This window comes from Procambarus clarkii, chromosome 46, assembly GCF_040958095.1.
Source record: "Procambarus clarkii isolate CNS0578487 chromosome 46, FALCON_Pclarkii_2.0, whole genome shotgun sequence".
In the NCBI taxonomy this organism is placed as follows: domain Eukaryota; kingdom Metazoa; phylum Arthropoda; class Malacostraca; order Decapoda; family Cambaridae; genus Procambarus; species Procambarus clarkii.
Genome location: NC_091195.1, coordinates 9442809 through 9463561, shown reverse-complemented (window position 1 = coordinate 9463561; position 20753 = coordinate 9442809). Strand labels below are relative to the sequence as shown.

General features: G+C 44.0%; 1 protein-coding gene across 1 annotated transcript in view; it reads right to left on the bottom strand.

Annotated features, from left to right (window-relative positions):
* LOC138350637 (uncharacterized) overlaps positions 1-19655 on the bottom strand; it is a 67368-nt gene extending 47713 nt beyond the window's left edge. Inside the window, exon 1 of the mRNA XM_069301688.1 lies at positions 16209-19655. Coding sequence (XP_069157789.1) covers positions 16209-19059 — 2851 coding nt within the window. The 5' untranslated portion in view covers positions 19060-19655. The remainder of the gene's footprint in view (positions 1-16208) is intronic.
* Between the last annotated feature and the right edge of the window lie 1098 nt (positions 19656-20753).

Genomic DNA, 20753 nt, shown 5'->3' with positions numbered 1-20753 from the left:
CCCTGGTGGACAATGTTGAGGGTCGTATCCTCCCGGGTGGACACTGTTGAGGGTCGTATCCTCCCTGGTGGACAATGTTGATGGTCGTATCCTCCCGGGTGGACACTGTTGAGGGTCGTATCCTCCCTGGTGGAAAATGTTGAGGGTCGTATCCTCCCAGGTGGACAATGTTGAAGGTCGTGTCCTCCTGGGTGGACAATGTTGAGGGTCGTATCCTCCCTGGGGGAAAATGTTGAAGGTCGTATCCTCCTGGGTGGACAATGTTCAGGGTCGTATCCTCCCTGGTGGAAAATGTTGAGGGTCGTATCCTCCTGGGTGGACAATGTTGAGGGTTGTATCCTCCTGGGTGGACAATGTTGAAGGTCGTGTCCTCCTGGGTGCACAATGTTGAGGGTCGTATCCTCCTGGGTGCACAATGTTGAGGGTCGTATCCTCCTGGGTGGACAATGTTGAAGGTCGTGTCCTCCTGGGTGGACAATGTTGAAGGTCGTATCCTCCCGGGTGGACAATGTTGAGGGTCGTATCCTCCCGGGTGGACAATGTTGAGGGTCGTATCCTCCCAGGTAGACGATGTTGAGAGTAGTTTCCTCCTAGCTGAACATTGGTGAAGGTCGTATGTTACCGGGTGGACAATGTTGAGAAGACGGGAAGAGAGGATGCTCCGGGAATCGTGTGGGAAAGAATCTTGTGCGGAAAGCCACATGTAAAGCATCTGGGAATAAGAATGTCTGATAACCTAACGTTTAGGGAGCATAATCAAGCAAATTTAGCGTCAGCTAGAAAAATGTTGGGATGGATCACATGAACCTTCAAATCCAAGGATCCATCACAGTGCTTATACTGTTCAAATTGCTCGTACTGTCCCGCCTTGAATACTGTTCCATACTCACTTCTCCCTTCAGAGTAGGATTGTTGAAATAGAGGGAATACAGAGAACATATACGGCACGCATAGTCACGATAAAGCATCTAAACTATTGGGATCGTCTCAAAGCTCTCAAATTGTACTCTCCAGAAAGAAGATGGACAGGCCCCAAATCATATATATATGGAAAATACTGGTGGGAAAGGTCCCAAATTTGCATAGTAGAATAACATTCAAAAGTGACCAATATGGAAGGAAATGCAGAATAGAGTCAGTCAATAGTATAGGTGCGATAGGCACAATCAGAGAACACTGTATGAACATCAGAGGTTCAAGGTTGTTCAATATCCTCCCTGCAAGTATAAGAAATATTGCTGGAACAAAAATGGAAATATTCAAGAAAAATTGAGTTTTCTGCAAGGAGTGCCTGACCAAACGATCTCTAGTGGATATGTGGGCCTACGGGCCAGTCCAAGCAACAGCCTGTTGGACCAAGCTTTGAAAAGTCAAGCCTGGCCCCGGGTGGTTTGGAGAGTAGAAGAACTCCCAGAACCTCATGCAGGTACCTACCTTGAGGTTACCTTGAGGTTACCTTGAGGTTACCTTGAGGTGCTTCCGGGGCTTAGCGTCCTCGCGGCCCGGTCGTCGACCAGGCCTCCTGGTTGCTAGACTGATCAACCAAGCTGTTGGACGCGGCTGCTCGCAGCCTGATGTATGAGTCACAGCCTGGTTGATCAGGTATCCTTTGGAGGTGCTTATCCAGTTCTCTCTTGAACACTGTGAGGGTATTGCCAGTTATGCCCCTTATGTGTAGCGGAAGCGTGTTGAACAGTCTCGGGCCTCTGATGTTGATAGAGTTCTCTCTCAGTACCTGTTGCACCTCCGCTTTTCAACGGGGGTATTCTGCACATCCTGCCATGTCTTCTGGTCTCATGTGATGTTATTTCTGTGTGCAGGTTTGGGACCAGCCCCTCTAATATTTTCCACGTGTAAATTATTATGTATCTCTCCCGCCTGCGCTCAAGGGAGTACAGACTTAGGCTCTTTAGACGGTCCCAATAGTTTTGAAGTTTTACTGAGTGGATTCTAGCAGTAAAGGATCTCTGCATGCTCTCCAGGTCAGCAATTTCTCCAGCTTTGAAAGGGGCTGTCATTGTGCAGCAGTACTCCACTCTAGAGAGCACAAGCGTTTTGAAAAGTGTCATCATCGGTATAGCATCTCTAGTGTGAAAAGTTCTTGTTATCCAACCTGTCATTTTTCTTGCAGTTGTGATGGCTACTTTATTGTCTTCTTTAATGGTAAGGTCTTCCGACATGAGTACACCCAGATCCTTTACATTGCCTTTTCGTTCTATGTTATGATTTGCCTGAGTTTTGTACGTGGTTTCCGTTTTTATATTTTCATTTTTTCCATAGCGCATGAGCTGGAACTTATCTTCGTTAAACACCATATTATTTTCTGTAGCCCATAGAAAGACCTGATCTACATCTGACTGGAGGTTTGCCGTGTCCTCTATGTTGCCTACAATTATGAAGATCCTAGTGACATCTGCAAAGGATGATACAGTGCTATAGGTTGTGTTCTTGTTTATGTCCGATATGAGGATGAGAAAAAGTACTGGAGCAAGCACAGTACCCTGGGGGACTGAGCTCTTCACGGTTGATGGGCTGGATTTTATTTTGTTGACTATTACACATTGGGTTCTGTTGGTCAGGAAATTGTAGATCCATCTGACTATTTTTCCGGTAATTCATTTTGAACGCATTTTTTGTGCAATTACGCCAAGGTCACATTTATCAAAAGGTACATTTATCAGGTACATTCCAGATGTTAATAAGAGATCAATAAACACATCTCTTAGCTTCAGGCTAAATACAATTGTAAAAAAAAACTTTGGAGAGTTATTTTTTCAACTTCCTTTTCAAGTGAAGAAAACCGTAAGAAAAACGGAGAAGATTCACGCTAGAATCATTGATCTCACCCTTTGTGTCACATTCTATAGTATATTGTTAATATATTAAGAAAATGATATAAGTAGTGGTGACGGTGCCAGATAGACCCTGCCATTTTAGGGAACCAGAGGTGGGTGTGCCAGAGAGAGTCACCCAATTTTAGGTCATCAGAGGTGGGTGTTCCAGCAGCACCCATCAAAAAAGTGTAGATAGGAATCCAGTAGGTACCGCTATGTCCATGTGATTTATACACCCAAAAAAGTATGGAGATATGTATATGCATATAATATGTACATAATATGTATATAATATATGGGGGTGCCAGCTGCGACCACCAAAAAAGTGTAGATGCGCCAGTGGCTGTCTCTATGACCGGGGGTAAAATCAGGTTCCACAAAGTAGGGTGGTACTCCCTACCCTGTCCCACACCTGACGGTCTTGTCTATACCATAAGAGAGGTCATAATATAATATAATATATTATAATATACATGGATATGTCAGTAGGTACCACTATGTTTATGTGCTTTATACACCAAAAGAGAGTGGTAATAAGTACATAATATGATATACGGCTGAGCCAGTTGCGCCCAGTAACCTCCAGGTGTAGAAAACAGGTTCCAGCCAGTAGGGTGGTGCCCCCTACCCCCCAACTCCTGGTGGTCTTGTCTGCTCCATCACTTTCACTCTCAATGGAGTGGGTTCCTTCTTCCTCACCCCCCTACCCTCAGACATCCCTCCACCAAGGTCACTTTATATAAATAATAACAATTTATCAATTACCAAAGGGTGACGAAGGACACTACAGCAGATTTGAAAACAATGGTAAACAGATTGATCGAAACAGTGAACGCCAAGAAATCCGGACTCCACATGCCAAAGATTATTAGGGAATACACACCTGGGTATGTGTATGGAAATGTCAAGACACACAAGCCTGGAAACCCACTTCGGCCAATCATCAGCCAGATACCCACACCCACGTACAGACTGGCGAAGCGACTCAACGGCTTGCTGACTCCTTATGTACCTTGAGCTTTCAGCCTGAAGTCTCCAAAGGAATTTGTTGACATACTACGGGGAACACGGGCCACAGGGATAAGAGCCTCGTTGGACGTAGAATCACTGTTTACCAACGTACCTGTGGATGAAACAATCGGGATGATAGCGGACAGAGTGTATCATGAACCGGCCTGTACTCCTCTTGTCATACCAGAAAACATTCTAAGGAAACTACTCCAAACTTGTACTAAACAGGCACCCTTCTTGAGCCCTGATGGGCACTTGTATATGCAAGCAGATGGGGTCGCCATGGGTTCTTCCCTAGGTGTCCTGTTTGCGAACTTCTACATGGGTACCATCGAGCAGAAGGTCTTAGTTGGCATGAAATTGAAGCCTGCCATATACTGCAGATATGTTGACGACATTTTTACCCAGGTACCTGATGTCAGACGTCTGCGGGAGCTGAAGGAGGCATTCGAGCAGAATTCTGTGTTGAGTTTCACTTACGAGATGGAGAAGGATGGGAAGCTGCCCTCTTTAGATGTAAAACAGTCATGTTTAGATGTAACAGTCATGGAAAGGAGCGGAGGTTTCCACACTGCAGTCTACACTAAGGAAACAAAAATAGGAATTTGCCTCAATGCTAACAGTGACTGCCCAGACAGGTACAAGAGAAGTGTTGTCAACGCTTACGTCGACCGTGCTCTCAGCCACAGCTCAGGATGGAAGCAAGTCGATGACGAACTCTGTAGGGTAAGGCAGGTCCTAGTCAACAACGGCTTCTCCAATGGTTTCGTTGAAGACATCATAAAAAGGAAGGTGAAATGCCATGCAACCTCTGAAGAGTCAATTAACACATCACCTGTACCCCCCTATTAGACTATTTTACAGGAAGTTCTTTTCCACAGCTCATAAAACGGAGGAAAGGGTCCTGAAAAATATTGTTAATAGGAACATTATCCCTACAGAGAAAAATCAGAAGATACAATTGACCATTTACTATAAAACCATAAAAAAGCCAACCTTCTCATGAAAAACTCTCCAGGCACAAAGCAGAATGCCTTAAAAGAGACCAACGTCGTCTATGCCTTCAAATGTCCACTTGGGGACTGTAAGCCCAAAAAAACTCAGTATATAGGCAAGACAACAACATCTCTTTCCCGGCGATTAACAATGCATAATCAACAGCACTTCATTAGGAACATTATACATATTATATATATATATATATATATATATATATATATATATATATATATATATATATATATATATATATATATATATATATATATATATATATATATATATATATATATATATATATATATATATATATATATATACAATAGGGGCGATCAGAGTCATCACCAGTGAAGATTAAGTTGCCAGTAGGGATGCCCATACAGCACAAGCCCTGAGGGAAAAACACCCACCCAGAGCTCCTCGTGACGACAGTGTCCCCCTAGTCGGTGTCACCAGAGCAGAACCCCTGTGTGTGCTCGAATCCATGGTGCACAAAGCAGCTTTATCCTTCCCACCAGGATCAGCAGGTGGGTTCACAGGACTACGACCCAACCACATCAAACAAATGCTCAACCCTGCACTGGGAGACATTGCACAGGGCCTCCTGGTGGAACTAACTAGATTCGCCAACACATGTCTAGCTGGCAACATACCAGAGATCATACGGCCTCTCTTTTTTGGCGCTACCCTCTGTGCCCTGAGGAAAAAAGATGGAGGAATCAGACCGATAGCTGTGGGCAATTCACTCCGGCGTCTCGTCGCTAAGGCTGCTGCTAGAGCAGTTAGTCAGGCAGCAGCCGACATGCTGAAGCCAAAACAACTTGGGTTTGGCATTCCCCAAGGGTGTGAGGCAGCGGCTCATGCAGCTAGAGCCTACATTGCCAACATTACGAATGAAAAAGCCCTGATAAAGCTGGACTTCAAAAATGCTTTCAATCTGGTTAGAAGGGATGCAGTACTCAGTGCAGTTCAACGCCTTTTTCCTTCCCTCTACCCGTTTGTAAACTCATGCTACAGCAAGAATCTAACTCTGCTTTTTGGGGAACATGAACTTGAATCACAAGAAGGTGTCCAACAAGGTGACCCCCTTGCTCCTTTTCTGTTCTGCCTAGTTATCAAGGAAGTCACCGATAACCTGTCCAGTGAGCTCAACATTTGGTTTTTGGATGATGGTACTCTAGCCGGCTCCCCAGCCTCACTCTTGGACGACATAAGAATAATCCAGGAGCAAGGAGCAAGCCTAGGCCTCACCCTGAACCCTTCCAAGTGCGAAATAACCTCCACCAACCAGCACATAATAGAGCAAATAAAGGTTGTTTTGACTGACATTCATACAACCAACCCTGAGGACAGCACACTCCTAGGTGCTCCTCTTGGAAGGAATGCCATCGACGGGGTCCTCGGTAAGATCACTGACCTGAAGAGGATGAACGAGAGGATTGAAGACATCGATGCTCATGATGCACTTTACCTCATCACCAGATGCTTGTCCCTCCCCAGGCTGACCTACTTTCTAAGATGTTCGCCATCTTTCAACAATATTAAATTAGAAGAGTATGACAGCTTGCTGAAATCAACACTAGAAAAAGCTCTCAATCTTTCCCTCAGCGACTCACAGTGGAAACAGGCCTCCCTTCCTGTCAGACTCGGGGGCCTTGGCGTGCGTACAGCAACACAAATTGCTGTACCAGCGTTCCTGTCCTCTTCAGTGGGGTCTGACAACTGGGTGAAGGAAATCCTACCTGAGCACCTAGTTCAACAGGCAGGGGTGCATGATCCCAGCTTCACAGACTGCACAACCAAATGGGTCTCTCTCGCAGGACCAGCACCCCAACCACCGCCTTCTGAAGCCCATAAGCAATCCAGCTGGGATCGCCCCATTGCCGACCAAGAAGCTGCAACTTTGCTAGAAGCTGCGACAACACCACATGACACTGCCCGACTTAGAGCTGTAGCAGCTCCCCATGCAGGTGATTTCCTATTAGCAACCCCAATGTCAGCAACCGGCACCCGTCTCACACCGCAGGCCCTCCGAATTGACATGGCTCTCCGCCTAGCTGCCCCAATCCACACCGAATACAGGTGTATTTGCGGCGAGGCAGAGGCCGACAGATATGGACGGCATGGCCTTCTTTGCCAAAGGACGGGAGGATGGCATGCAAGACACGGCGAGGTTAATGACATTATTAAGAGAAGCCTTATCACAGCCGGTTGTCCAGCAGAGAGAGAGCCCCGTTACCTAATGTCCGCAACTCTGATGAGCCTGTTGGTCGCCCAGACGGAATTACGGTGAACCCCTGGAAGAATGGTAGACAGTTGGTGTGGGACTACACTTGTGTTTCAACTTTAGCCAATACCTATGTTGACTTCAGTGCTACACAAGCAGGAGGAGCTGCCAATCACCGGGAAGCGGCCAAGTCACGTAAATACAGAGACCTTGAGCACCACTACAATTTTGTCCCCATTGCCTCAGAGACACTTGGTGCCTTGGCTAAAAGTGCTGCTAGCTTTTTGAAGGAGTTGGGGTCTAAGCTAATCGAAACAACTAGAGACCCTAGAGCTGCCAGTTTTCTTTTTCAGCGCCTTAGTGTGGCAATCCAGAGAGGAAATGCTCACTGCATCCATGGTTCCTGCCCGCCATCTGAGGAGCTGGAGGAGCTGTTCAACTTGTGACAAGCAGCCTTGTACCCTGCATGTAATCAATATTGTAACTTTTTTGTGTAATGACATTTTCAAATAAAGTTAGATAAATATACACACTTAACAAAAGAGAAGAAAAGAAAATGATATAGCAAACAAAGCCAAGACCGAAACAAAGCTACTCCACAGTCACATCAGAAGGAAAACAACAGTGAAAGAACAGGTAGTGAAACTTAGAACAGGCGAGGACAGGTATACAGAGAATGACAAAGAGGTGTGTGATGAACTCAACAAGAGGTTCCAGGAGGTCTTCACAACAGAACAAGGTGAGGTCACTGTGCTAGGAGAAAGGGAAGTAAACCAGGCGGCCTTGGAAGAGTTCGAAATTAAGAGAGAGGAGGTCAAGACACACCTGCTGGATCTGGATGTTAGAAAGGCTGTTGGTCCAGACGGGATCTCGCCATGGGTACTGAAAGAGTGTGCAGAGGCACTTTGCTTGCCACTCTCCATAGTGAGTAGTAGGTCACTGGAGACAGGAGACCTACCAGAAATATGGAAGACGGCGAATGTGGTCCCAATATACAAAAAGGGCGACAGGCAAGAGGCACTGAACTACAGGCCAGTGTCCTTGACTTGTATACCATGCAAGGTGATGGAAAAAATCGTGAGAAAAACCTGGTAGCACATCTGGAGAGAAGGGATTTCGTGACAAATCGCCAACATGGGTTCAGGGAGGGTAAATCTTGCCTGACTGGCTTAATAGAATTCTACGACCAGGTGACAAAGATTAAGCAAGAAAGAGAGGGCTGGGCGGACTGCATTTTCTTGGATTGTCGGAAAGCCTTTGACACAGTACCGCATAAGAGGCTGGTACATAAGCAGGAGAGACAGGGAGGTGTAGCTGGTAAGGTGCTCCAGTGGATAAGGGAGTACCTAAGCAATAGGAAGCAGAGAGTTACGGTGAGGGGTGAGACCTCCGATTGGCGTGAAGTCACCAGTGGAGTCCCACAGGGCTCTGTACTCGGTCCTATCTTAATTCTGATATATGTAAATGATCTCCCAGAGGGTATCGATTCATTTCTCTCAATGTTTGCGGACGATGCTAAAATTATGAGAAGGATTAAAGCAGAAGAGGACTGTTTGAGGCTTCAAGAAGACCTAGACAAGCTGAAGGAATGGTCGAACAAATGGTTGTTAGAGTTTAACCCCACCAAATGTAATGTAATGAAGATAGGTGTAGGGAGCAGGAGGCCAGATACAAGGTATCATCTGGGAGAGGAAATTTTTCATGAGTCAGAGAAGGAAAAAGACTTGGGGGTTGATATCACGCCAGACCTGTCTCCTGCAGCACATATCAAGCGGATAACATCAGCGGCATATGCCAGGCTGGCCAACATACGAACGGCATTCAGAAACTTGTGTAAAGAATCATTCAGAACTTTGTATACCACATATGTCAGGCCAATCCTGGAGTATGCAGCCCCAGCATGGAGTCCATATCTAGTCAAGGATAAGACTAAACTGGAAAAGGTTCAACGGTTTGCCACCAGACTAGTACCCGAGCTGAGAGGTATTAGCTACGAGGAGAGACTACAGGAATTAAACCTCACTTTGCTTGAAGACAGAAGAGTTAGGGGGGACATGATCACCACATTCAAGATTCTGAAGGGAATTGATAGGGTAGATAAAGACAGGCTAATTAACACAAGGGGCACACGCACATGGGAACACGGGTGGAAACTGAGTGCCCAAATGAGCCACAGAGATATTAGAAAGAACTTTTTTAGTATCAGAGTGGTTGACAAATGGAATGCATTAGGAAGTGATGTGGTGGAGGCTGACTCCATACACAGTTTTAAGTGTAGATATGATAGAACCCAATAGGCTAGGTAATCGGCTAAACCCAATAGGTAATCGGTACACCTGTTGATTGACGGTTGAGAGGCGGGACCAAAGAGCCAGAGCTCAACCCCCGCAAACACAACTAGGTGAGTACACACACACACACACACACACCTGAGGGAATAATAAGGGTCAAGGGAGCGGGTGCAGTGTGCAGTGAGAATCGGGACAGTGTAAATCGAACAGTGGCATGGTAATGCAACACATTGACTACATCTCGTGGTGAAATATCTTAGTGAATTTAGAGAACATAGCTAGTGAAGTTTGACTACTTGAGGCATCATCAGGCGCATCAGCCGGGACGCAAGTGGAGACCTGAAGACCTCACAGGATTAATGACGAAACGACGTGTATTCGCCTAGAGTGCTTGTGGGGGGTTGGCTGGTAAATGTCTCTCATAAGTCTCCAACAGTGTGCAAGGTTTATATGTCATATCATATCGTAGAAGGTAATGCATTCTATTCAATAATACAATCGTAAGTGGTAGTCACGTAACAGGGACAGCAAATGTGAGCTCACTGGGAACCCAGATAAGCCGCTAATCCCAGCGAAGTCTGAAGACAATACCTCACCCACCTCCTCTTAACCCCCATCTCACTCTCCCACCACCCCCCACTCCCCCCTACCACTGACTACACTTACACACACACCTGGCCACCATCTCCGCCCCCACCCCCCAGTCCCCCGCATCCCCCTTGCACACACTCTCTTCTCTCTCTCTCTCTCTCTCTCTCACCCCTCCCCACACTCTCCCCCTCTCTCCCTCTCCCACTCACTCTCTCTCTCTATATATATATATACATATATATATATTGTGACGGTAACGCGTTGGTGTTCGGCTGTTCAAAAGCTAGGGGTATGGCCTCGTCACATATAGAAAAAAAAATAGAAATTCTGGAACTTCGTCTGTGGTAAGGTAAGGAGAAGACACACAAAACACAAGTAAATTTTAACAATGAAATTTTAATTACGTTAAAGAAAGCAAAACATGAATAAAATGGACATACAAATTCGTATAATAAAATCAATCAAAATAATAAGAATAATCAAATGGCAAAATGAAAAGTTACGTTAAGACAAGTGAGCAAATAACAAGTGTATGGCAAACAAAGTAAATAGGTGCAGGAATATTGGCTTTAAGCTGCCACCTCTCTTAGTACACGTAAGCCTGGGGCTTAGTCTACCAACGAGACGTGTTAACTTGTCGAAAGCACGGGATATTCTGAGGACTGAGGTCGTGGCGGCCCCAGACATCAAGTAGTATGGTGGGTGGAGTGCAGTAGCAGCTGGACCTGCAGCCAATCAGCGAGGAGCAGGCGACAAGACAGGTAGTTTGGTGGTTCGAGGTGGAGCAGGTGTTCCTTGCTGCATACGTTTTGCGCTTCTGGCAAAACTTGGTGTTGTTGTCGTTGTTGGACATTTCTTCCATATTAGTTGTATAGGGATGTATGTATCGACGAACTTTGGAGGGAAGAGCAGGCTCAATCTCTTGAAGGAGATTATTGTCACAATATATATATATGTCGTACCTAGTAGCCAGAACGCCCTTCTCAGCCTACTATGCAAGGCCCGATTTGCCAAATAAGCCAAGTTTTCATGAATTAATTGTTTTTCGGCAACCTAACCTACCTAACCTAACCTAACCTAACTTTTTCGGCTACCTAACCTAACCTAACCTATAAAGATAGGTTAGGTTAGGTTAGGTAGGGTTGGTTAGGTTCGGTCATATATCTACGTTAATTTTAACTTTTTTTTTAGAGAAAATATATTAATTCAGGAAAACTTGGCTTATTAGGCAAATCGGGCCTTGCATAGTAGGCCGAGAAGTGCGTTCTGGCTACTAGGTACGACATATATATATATATATATATATATATATATATATATATATATATATATATATATATATATATATATATATATATATATATATATAACCACACGGTCACCACAAGGTGACCGCACGAGAGACCGCACCACAAGGTAACCACACGAGAAACCACAAGGTCTCCTCTGAATACTTTTTATTTTCTTCTCCGAGGCTATGGGTCCCCACATTGGCACCAGAGGTGGTACCCTCACAAATTTTATATATATATATATATATATATATATATATATATATATATATATATATATATATATATATATGCGGAAAATCCACAGATAAATATGAAATGAGGTGAACGTTTCGGCTCTGTTAAAGCCTTTGTCAACACCAGACTGACTAAGGAGAAGGGAGAAGGGGGAGGATATATAGGCCGACACCTGACCAACCCATCCCTAGGGGTGGTCAGGTGTAATTAACCAAAAACAGGTATAGCTTAGCTTAGAATGGTCAAAGAGGATTAAGCGGTCAGAGAATAAGGATGAAAGATTAAAGAAAAGCCTCATGAACACACAATATATGAATATACAATTATAATGAGACATTGTAAGCCTCTCTATCAGAGTTGTTTCTTAAACTGTTGTGCAATATTATAACTTAAAAATGGATCAAGTTTGTACATTCCAGTACTAACATTAAGAAGATTTGGACACTGACTGATTAGAGCAGACTCAATCAAATTACGTTCCACGAAATCCCCACAATTGGTAATGCTTTTTGCCCCATTCCAGTTAATATTGTGATCGCATAAACTCGTATGTAGATAAAATTACATGGACTGGAATGGGGCAAAAAGCATTACCAATTGTGGGGATTTCGTGGAACGTAATTTGATTGAGTCTGCTCTAATCAGTCAGTGTCCAAATCTTCTTAATGTTAGTACTGGAATGTACAAACTTGATCCATTTTTAAGTTATAATATTGCACAACAGTTTAAGAAACAACTCTGATAGAGAGGCTTACAATGTCTCATTATAATTGTATATTCATATATTGTGTGTTCATGAGGCTTTTCTTTAATCTTTCATCCTTATTCTCTGACCGCTTAATCCTCTTTGACCATTCTAAGCTAAGCTATACCTGTTTTTGGTTAATTACACCTGACCAACCCTAGGGATGGGTTGGTCAGGTGTCGGCCTATATATCCTCCCCCTTCTCCCTTCTCCTTAGTCAGTCTGGTGTTGACAAAGGCTTTAACAGAGCCGAAACGTTCACCTCATTTCATATTTCTCTGTGGATTTTCCGCATAAAATGATCAGTGTTTTGTGATCGTCAATTGCATATATATATATATATATATAACTGAAAACTCACACCCCAGAAGTGACTCGAACCCATACTCCCAGGAGCAACGCAACTGGTATGTACAAGACGCCTTGTACATACCATACATACTATGCCCAAGTGCCGGCGGTGGGGTGGTTCAAATAGCCTCGGCTATCACCTCATTATGTCCGGTCGTGATGGTCAAGTGGATTAAGGCGTCTTGTACATACCAGTTGCGTTGCTCCTGGGAGTATGGGTTCGAGTCACTTCTGGGGTGTGAGTTTTCAGTTGCATATTGTCCTGGGGACCATTCAGGCTTGTTCGCATTTGTGTTCCTCACATGTGCCCCAAAGAATGAGGTGATTTGGTAAAATGCTATGCCCAAGATTACTATCCGAGTGCCGGCGGTGGGGTGGTTCAAATAGCCTCGGCTATCACCTCATTATGTCCGGTCGTGATGGTCAAGTGGATTAAGGCGTCTTGTACATACCAGTTGCATTGCTCCTGGGAGTATGGGTTCGAGTCACTTCTGGGGTGTGAGTTTTCAGTTGCATATTGTCCTGGGGACCATTCAGGCTTGTTCGCATTTGTGTTCCTCACGTGTGCCCCAAAGAATGAGGTGATTTGGTAAAATGCTATGCCCAAGATTACTATCCGAGTGCCGGCGGTGGGGTGGTTCAAATAGCCTCGGCTATCACCTCATTATGTCCGGTCGTGATGGTCAAGTGGATTAAGGCGTCTTGTACATACCAGTTGCGTTGCTCCTGGGAGTATGGGTTCGAGTCACTTCTGGGGTGTGAGTTTTCAGTTGCATATTGTCCTGGGGACCATTCAGGCTTGTTCGCATTTGTGTTCCTCACGTGTGCCCCAAAGAATGAGGTGATTTGGTAAAATGCTATGCCCAAGATTACTATCCGAGTGCCGCCGGTGGGGTGGTTCAAATAGCCTCGGCTATCACCTCATTATGTCCGGTCGTGATGGTCAAGTGGATTAAGGCGTCTTGTACATACCAGTTGCGTTGCTCCTGGGAGTATGGGTTCGAGTCACTTCTGGGGTGTGAGTTTTCAGTTGCATATTGCCCTGGGGACCATTCAGGCTTGTTCGCATATATATATATATATATATATATATATATATATATATATATATATATATATATATATATATATATATATATATATATTGTATACATATTATATACATATACATATATCCATACTCATTTTGGTGTATAAAGCACATGAACATAGTGGTACCTACTGGACCTCAATCTACACTTTTTTGGTGGCTGCTGCTGGCACACCCGCCTCTGATGACCTAAAATGGCAGGTCTATCAGGCACTGTCACCACTACTGATATACAATTACTGTAGTGATACTTAATCACTACTTTAACCATTATTCACCACTATCCATCATTAACCACCGTAAATCTTGAGGGGGAAGTAGAGAGAACAACGTGAATCTTGCAGATAAGTAGAAGAAGCACTGTGGATCTTGGTAAAGAAGGATAAGAAGTACAATGAATCATACATAAAAGTAGAGAAGCACTGTGAATCTTGCAGGGAAGTAGAGAAAGCATTACGAATCTTGTGAAGAAGGAGAAGAAAACCCGAGAATACAAAGTGGTGTGTTAGAGTTTATCAAGCAACAGCTTATGCTGACGCTTAATACTTAAGCTTTTGTGTGTGTAACGTTGGGATTATTTCATATCACTAAGATGTCTCAAGACCAATATATTGTGTACATATCAGGTCATATGTCATCTTTTATTACATCGTGAATACTTCTGGATCAAGAGTCAAGGTCATCTGTATCAATGGTCAAGGTTATCTGTATCAATTCTCAAGGTCATCTGTATCAATGGTCAAGGTCACAGTCGAGGTCATCTATATCGATGGTCAAGATCACAGTCACGCTCATCTGTATTAATGGTCAAGGTCGCAGTCAAGGTCATCTGTATCAAGTCAAGATCACAGTCAAGGTCATCTGTATCAGTGGTCAAGGTCGCAGTCAGTGTCATCTTTATCAATGGTGAAGGTCACAGTCAAGATCATCAGGACTAAGGATCAAGGTCAAAGTGATAGATGGGTCACCTGAATTATGGATGAAAGTTACGGAAAGTCTAATGAACCAAGGATCAAGGTCACAGCAAAAGGTCATCTTGAACAGGAATTAGGTCACAGTGAAAGGTCATCTTGAACAGGAATTAGGTCACAGTGAAAGGTCTTCTTAAACAGGAATTAGGTCACAGTAAAAAGTTATCTTGAACAGGAATTAGGTCACAGTGAAAGGTCATCTTGAACAGGAATTAGGTCACAGTGAAAGGTCATCTTAAACAGGAATTAGGTCACAGTAAAAGGTCATCTTGAACAGGAATTAGGTCACAGTGAAAGGTCATCTTGAACAAGAATTAGGTCACAGTGAAAGGTCATCTTGAACAGGAATTAGGTCACAGTGAAAGGTCATCTTGAACAGGAATTTGGTCACAGTGAAAGGTCATCTTGAACAGGAATTAGGTCACAGTGAAAGGTCATCCTGAACAGGAATAAGGTCACAGTGAAAGGTCATCTTGAACAGGAATTAGGTCACAGTGAAAGGTCATCTTGAACAGGAATTTGATCACAGTGAAAGGTAATCTTGAACAGGAATTAGGTCACAGTGAAAGGTCATCCTGAACAGGAATTAGGTCACAGTGAAAGGTAATCTTGAACAGGAATTAGGTCACAGTGAAAGGTCATTCTGAACAGGAATTAGGTCACAGTGAAGGGGGAGATCTGTAACACGAGTCAAAGTCAAAGTGGTAAGTCATCTGAACCAAAAGTATGGCGTCGCTAAATACTTTCTGAAATTATTTATGCACAAGAATATATACAGCAGCGGAATGTTTCGAAAATTTATTATTCATGGAGTAGTCGTCCTTAATAAGACTATATTTGAAATGAAAGTGGAAGGTTCGTCACCCTTAAGGTGATTATTTTTGTAAACAATATAGAGGGTTTGTCACCCTTAAGGTGACTATATTCGTAAACAATGTTGTAGGTTTGTTACTATTAAGGTGACTAGATTTGTCCACAATCTATGGGGTTTATCACCCTAATGTGACATTATTTGGTAACAATGTTGGGGGGGGGGGTTGCTCTCAAGGTGACTATATTTGTTAACAATGAAGAGGTTTATCGCCCTTTCGGGAACTATATTTGTAAGCAATGTAGGGTTTTTTCTCACTTTAAGTAACTATATTTGTCTTCAATGTAGGTGGTTTTCTCTCTTAAATTGACTATATTTGTAAACAATGTAGAGGGTTTGTCAACGTTAAAGTGACTATATTTGTAAACAATATAAGGGGCTTGTCATTGATAAAGTGACTATATTTGTAAACAACATAAGGTGTTTGTCGTCCATAAGGTGACTATATTTGTAAACAACATAAGGTGTTTGTCACCCCATAAGGTGACTACATTTTTGTAAACAATATAAGGTGTTTGACCCTCTTACGGTGACAATATTTGTGTTAACAATACAAGGTGTTTGTCGCCCATAAGGTGACTATATTTGTAAACAATGTAAGTCTGAATTACTATATTAAACTTGATGAACGAAGCCCATTACTCGGTTTTGCTATTAAAAAGACCCATAAAATTATGGTGGAAAACATTAATGTTTACCAAGATCATGCAGTTGAGGAATATGAGGCAGGTGACGGAAGAGGATGGGCAGTTGGACGGGCAGTTGCTGTAGTGTGAGGCACAGGCGGAGGGTCTTGAGGGTGGGAGGCAGGAGGGGTATGGCTGCCTCAGACAAGTAACCATCAAACCCCTCTAAGGTACACTTGCTGCCAGGGGCTGTCAATCTCTCCAAACATTGTTTTGATTTATCAATATTTCCGTCTTTGCTGTATAAACTATAGCCAAGACCTAAGGATATGGTTACCTCCATTTCTGCCAGCACAGACAGTTTAGACAGGCACTGGTTTGGAGGTGATCTATGGTCTATGTTCAGTAAAATTTTCTCAGGCGTCACCTTCTTAAGAACAAGCGGCAGGACAACACACGAGTCAACACTCCATATTCTCCACCTGTGGTCTGTTCGCAGCTTCTCACACACGGCTTGTATGACATGCTCACTTCCGCGGGACTCTGCTACATGCTTCAACAGCTCGTCAGTCTCAGGTGTAACCATCTTGCACAGGTGAATTATGTGAGTAATGAACCTGTGCTCTACTCCCCGGGCACACAGCACCCCGGTAGTGCTGAGTAAAATGTTCTGCCATCTGGAGCGCTCCTTAAACTCTTGTTGCACTTCGCTAATATCAAACGTTGACCCTCTCAGGTGATTTCCCAAGAAGCGTTTTTTCTTACATACAACATCCACCAAGAGATCAATGATTCTAGAGCTTTCCCCTGACACACGGTGTGATGCTGGATCACCTAGTTCTTGCTCAGCTCTCGACAAGAGAGCGACCTGCTCCCTGCTGGCACAATACTCCTGGTACCTGGCGTGAAAATAGCCAAACACCCACACCACAACATCCACCAAAAGGTCAATGATTCTAGAGCTTTCCCCTGACACACCGTGTGATGCTGGATCACCTCGGTCTTGCTCAGCCCTCAACATGAGATCGACCAGCCTCCTGCTGGCACAATACTCCTGGTACCTGGCGTGAAAATAGCCAAACACCCACACCACATCGAGGCCCCGACGGTAGCTAGTTCTTGTGAAATAGTTGGACAAGACCTCCTCCTGCGGCAGCCCCAGAGTGTCACACTTCTCCCTAATCTCCGCTTCCGTTTCCGGCCAAAGATCGTACTCCTGCCTTTGGATCCCTCGTAAACTAATCTCTTCTAAGAACCTCAAAAACTTTTTCACGTTTTCGTCACATTTTCCTTTGGGGTCGGTCACGTGTTTGTCTGTGAGTCTGGACACCAGTTTGTTGGTTATGAAGTCATGAATCTTCTCGTAGACTTGAGTGTTTGTGGTGAGGTTGTTAAATTCTTCTGGAGCCTCGACACACAGCAGCGCCAACAAGGTCAAGGTGAGTGGAGTGTTGAGGTACTCACCCAGGAACTCACTCATCTGCTCTAGCCGCTGGGTAAACCTCCCTGTGATGATACTCCGTTGGTTCTCTTCCTCAACCAACACCTTGATGGTTCTCTCGGCGAACTCCACACGACGTTCTGGAGTGATGCCCAAGACGAGGATGTTGCAGCGAGGTCTGGTGTGTGGGACGAGCTGTGACAGTTGTTGGTCCCACCCCGGCCGTGTGGTTATCACCAACCTCACATCCTTGCCAGGCAGGTGCAACAGCTCCTTCACCAGCCTTCCTGAATGGTCGTTGACCTCGTCGTAGCCGTCAATCAGGACTAATATATTTAAGCTCAAGATTATCTCCATAAACAGCTGGAAGTCAGCGTCAGAATCACGAACTGTTTGAGGCAGCAACTGACGAAGGAGATCATCGAAGGTATTAAGATGTGTGTCCCTGCACTGTACATAGAAAACGAGATCCACAGTGCCCAGGTGATGTATGGCAGCAGGGTCCTCTACCCACTTCTCGAGGATGAGCTTGAGTAAAGTTGTCTTGCCCATACCACCTTCCCCCGTCAGGAGGACACACTCAGGGACTCTTCCGTTCTCTCGTCTCATACTCAAGATGTCTTCATAGTTTATATCTTGCCCCTTGGCAGCGTGGGAGGGTCTTGTGCTATCCTGACCCTTGGCCGCGTGGGAGGATCTTGCCCTTATGACAGGATCTTCAAGGAGTCGTAGTCGTGTAAAAGCAAGACTTGGGTTGTGGTTAATGTTGAGGAGGAGCCAGGGTGCGGGAACAATCTGGTACAGCAGTTTATATCCGTCAGTTAGCTCCTGCTTGCTCATCTGCTTAACCTCTTCTGTGATGTGTCTTCTGAACACCTTAATATCTTGGTGGAGCTGAGCTAAATAGTCCACCTCTGGGGGATCCAGCGGCTCTCTGATCTTTGCTCGTAGTCCATCAATATACTCTGTGGCAACTCTGCTCGCCTGGTCCACATCCTGGCGGTCTGTCCTCCACTTGTTGCCAGCCTTAATCAACATATTTGTCATTAAGTCAGTGAGATCCCTTAGTTTTTTCTTCAGGTCTTGCTCCGTTATTCTCACGTTATTATGGGCCAACGTGTTTCGGTGTTGCTTCAGGCTGTAAATGAGGTGTTCAAGTGATGGTCCCTGAGGCCCTGGAGTGGTCCACGTGGGGTCATTCATCTCAGCCAGACCACACACACGTTGCAGGAGTTTATACAACAGGGTGATGTCAAAAGTTGCCGCGTCAGAGGAAGCTTCGAGTTTATCCCTCTGGTGATCATCGAAGACACGCCTGTACTGAGCATTGGTGTACCCCAAGTCCTGAGTGAGGTAAGTCCCTACTGGGAAGGTGCCCCGGTACGACCACATAAACACACTTGCTAGCGCGTCTCGTCCTGCCTTAGTCACAGCCAGTCCATACCGCAGTCTGTTAAAATCTACTGACATTGTGGAGGACATATTGGGCTTTATGGTTCACTCTTCACACTACGTTGGTCAAGTAAAACAACAGCAGTCAGAGGCCAATGGTAGGTTTCTATCACTAAAACATTAACCATGTGGGTTAAAAGTTGACAACATAATTTACTGACGTGAATTGTGTCCGGCTTTATTACACAATTCATATATGAGCGAGATATTTAATTGAAGTTTCCACACAATTTACTCATTACCAAAAAATTATTCTCTAATTGTTTATATACAATACACATTTAATCACATTCCAGGAAGCCAGATAATAACTGAGTCGCGACTTTATCCCTGGTCGATATGAGCATTATTGCTTCCCATTTTTATTGGTTATTTTAGTTAATTTGGTTTTCAATTTATTTAGTATTAGTAAATAATATGAAGTTATTTATGTCCTAGTTTTTATATTAATAAAGACTTTCTATGATTTTCATCTGTCTTTAAAAGTTCGTCGGGTTTCCGTCACCTGGAAATACAAAACATACAAAATTAATTTTATCAACACAAGTTGTTTTTCTTAAATAGTGATAGAAATAGGTTTTCTGAGTGAAAACCAATAATAAATTGATATTTGAGTTATGCCTCATCGTTTCTGTTTTGTTTTATATCATAAAACTAGTTTATATTTTAATATAAGTCGTGTAATCATTGTCGTGTTGGCTTGTGGGTTATGGTGTTTGAAGGGGGCTCACTTCCTCATGTGGAAATTGGACGGTGCGGAGATTGTTCACTTCGGCAGCCATATTAGCCTATTATAATGTTCAAAATTGACATCTGTGTCTTCGACAATATGATGAAGCCAACAATATGGTATTTATAATTTATTATATATTTTCTTAGTCGAGAATATAGAATATCTAACTAACCTGCAGCATATAACGGAGCAGACAATCTTTCCTGGAATTCAGAATTAAGTATAACTAACAATTTCCTTCCTGGACACTGCTGTCATCCTCCAAGATCACAAATTTATAGCTACAATTTACCATAAACCAACAGCTTTTTGTATGGGAATTATTTCACAAACAATAATTCTAAATAAATCTAATTAATATTACATATCCAACCTTCATTTTGATTTGACTTTGAAGAAACTCTAGAGCTAGAAACCACAACCACAGGTCACGAGTCTCATTAAAACTATCCAACTTACATCGTTAAGAGAGAATGTGTGTTTGTCCGTGTGTCCAAGGTTGGAGGCCAGATACTTGGCGCCAGCAGCAGCCAACTTTGCAGGGGAAATGGTATGGGATATGGGACGGACATAGGCTGATCTGGGGTTGGCCTAAGTTAAAAACTTCAAGAAATATTACCATTTACAGAGACCACGTCCGATTTCTATTGGGTCAATTGGGATATATTTCGTGTACTCCACCTACAGTTTTCAGTGGAAACCAATTTTTTTGACAAAAGAGGTGACGAGGGGAATGAGGGTAACAACCACTGGAAGTGGGACACCAATGGGAGTGGGATGATGGGGGGAGAAAGAGGTAAGAAAATGGGTTAACAGGGAAGAGGTAAGGGTTAACACTGACGAGCTGGAGGAGGGCAGGACGGGTGGACACTGGCGAGGTGTGGAAGGGCAGGAAGGGTGGACACTGGCCAGGTGTAGGAGGGCAGGTAGGGTGGACACTGGCGAGGTGTGGAAGGGCAGGTAGGGTGAACACTAGCGAGGTGTGGGAGGG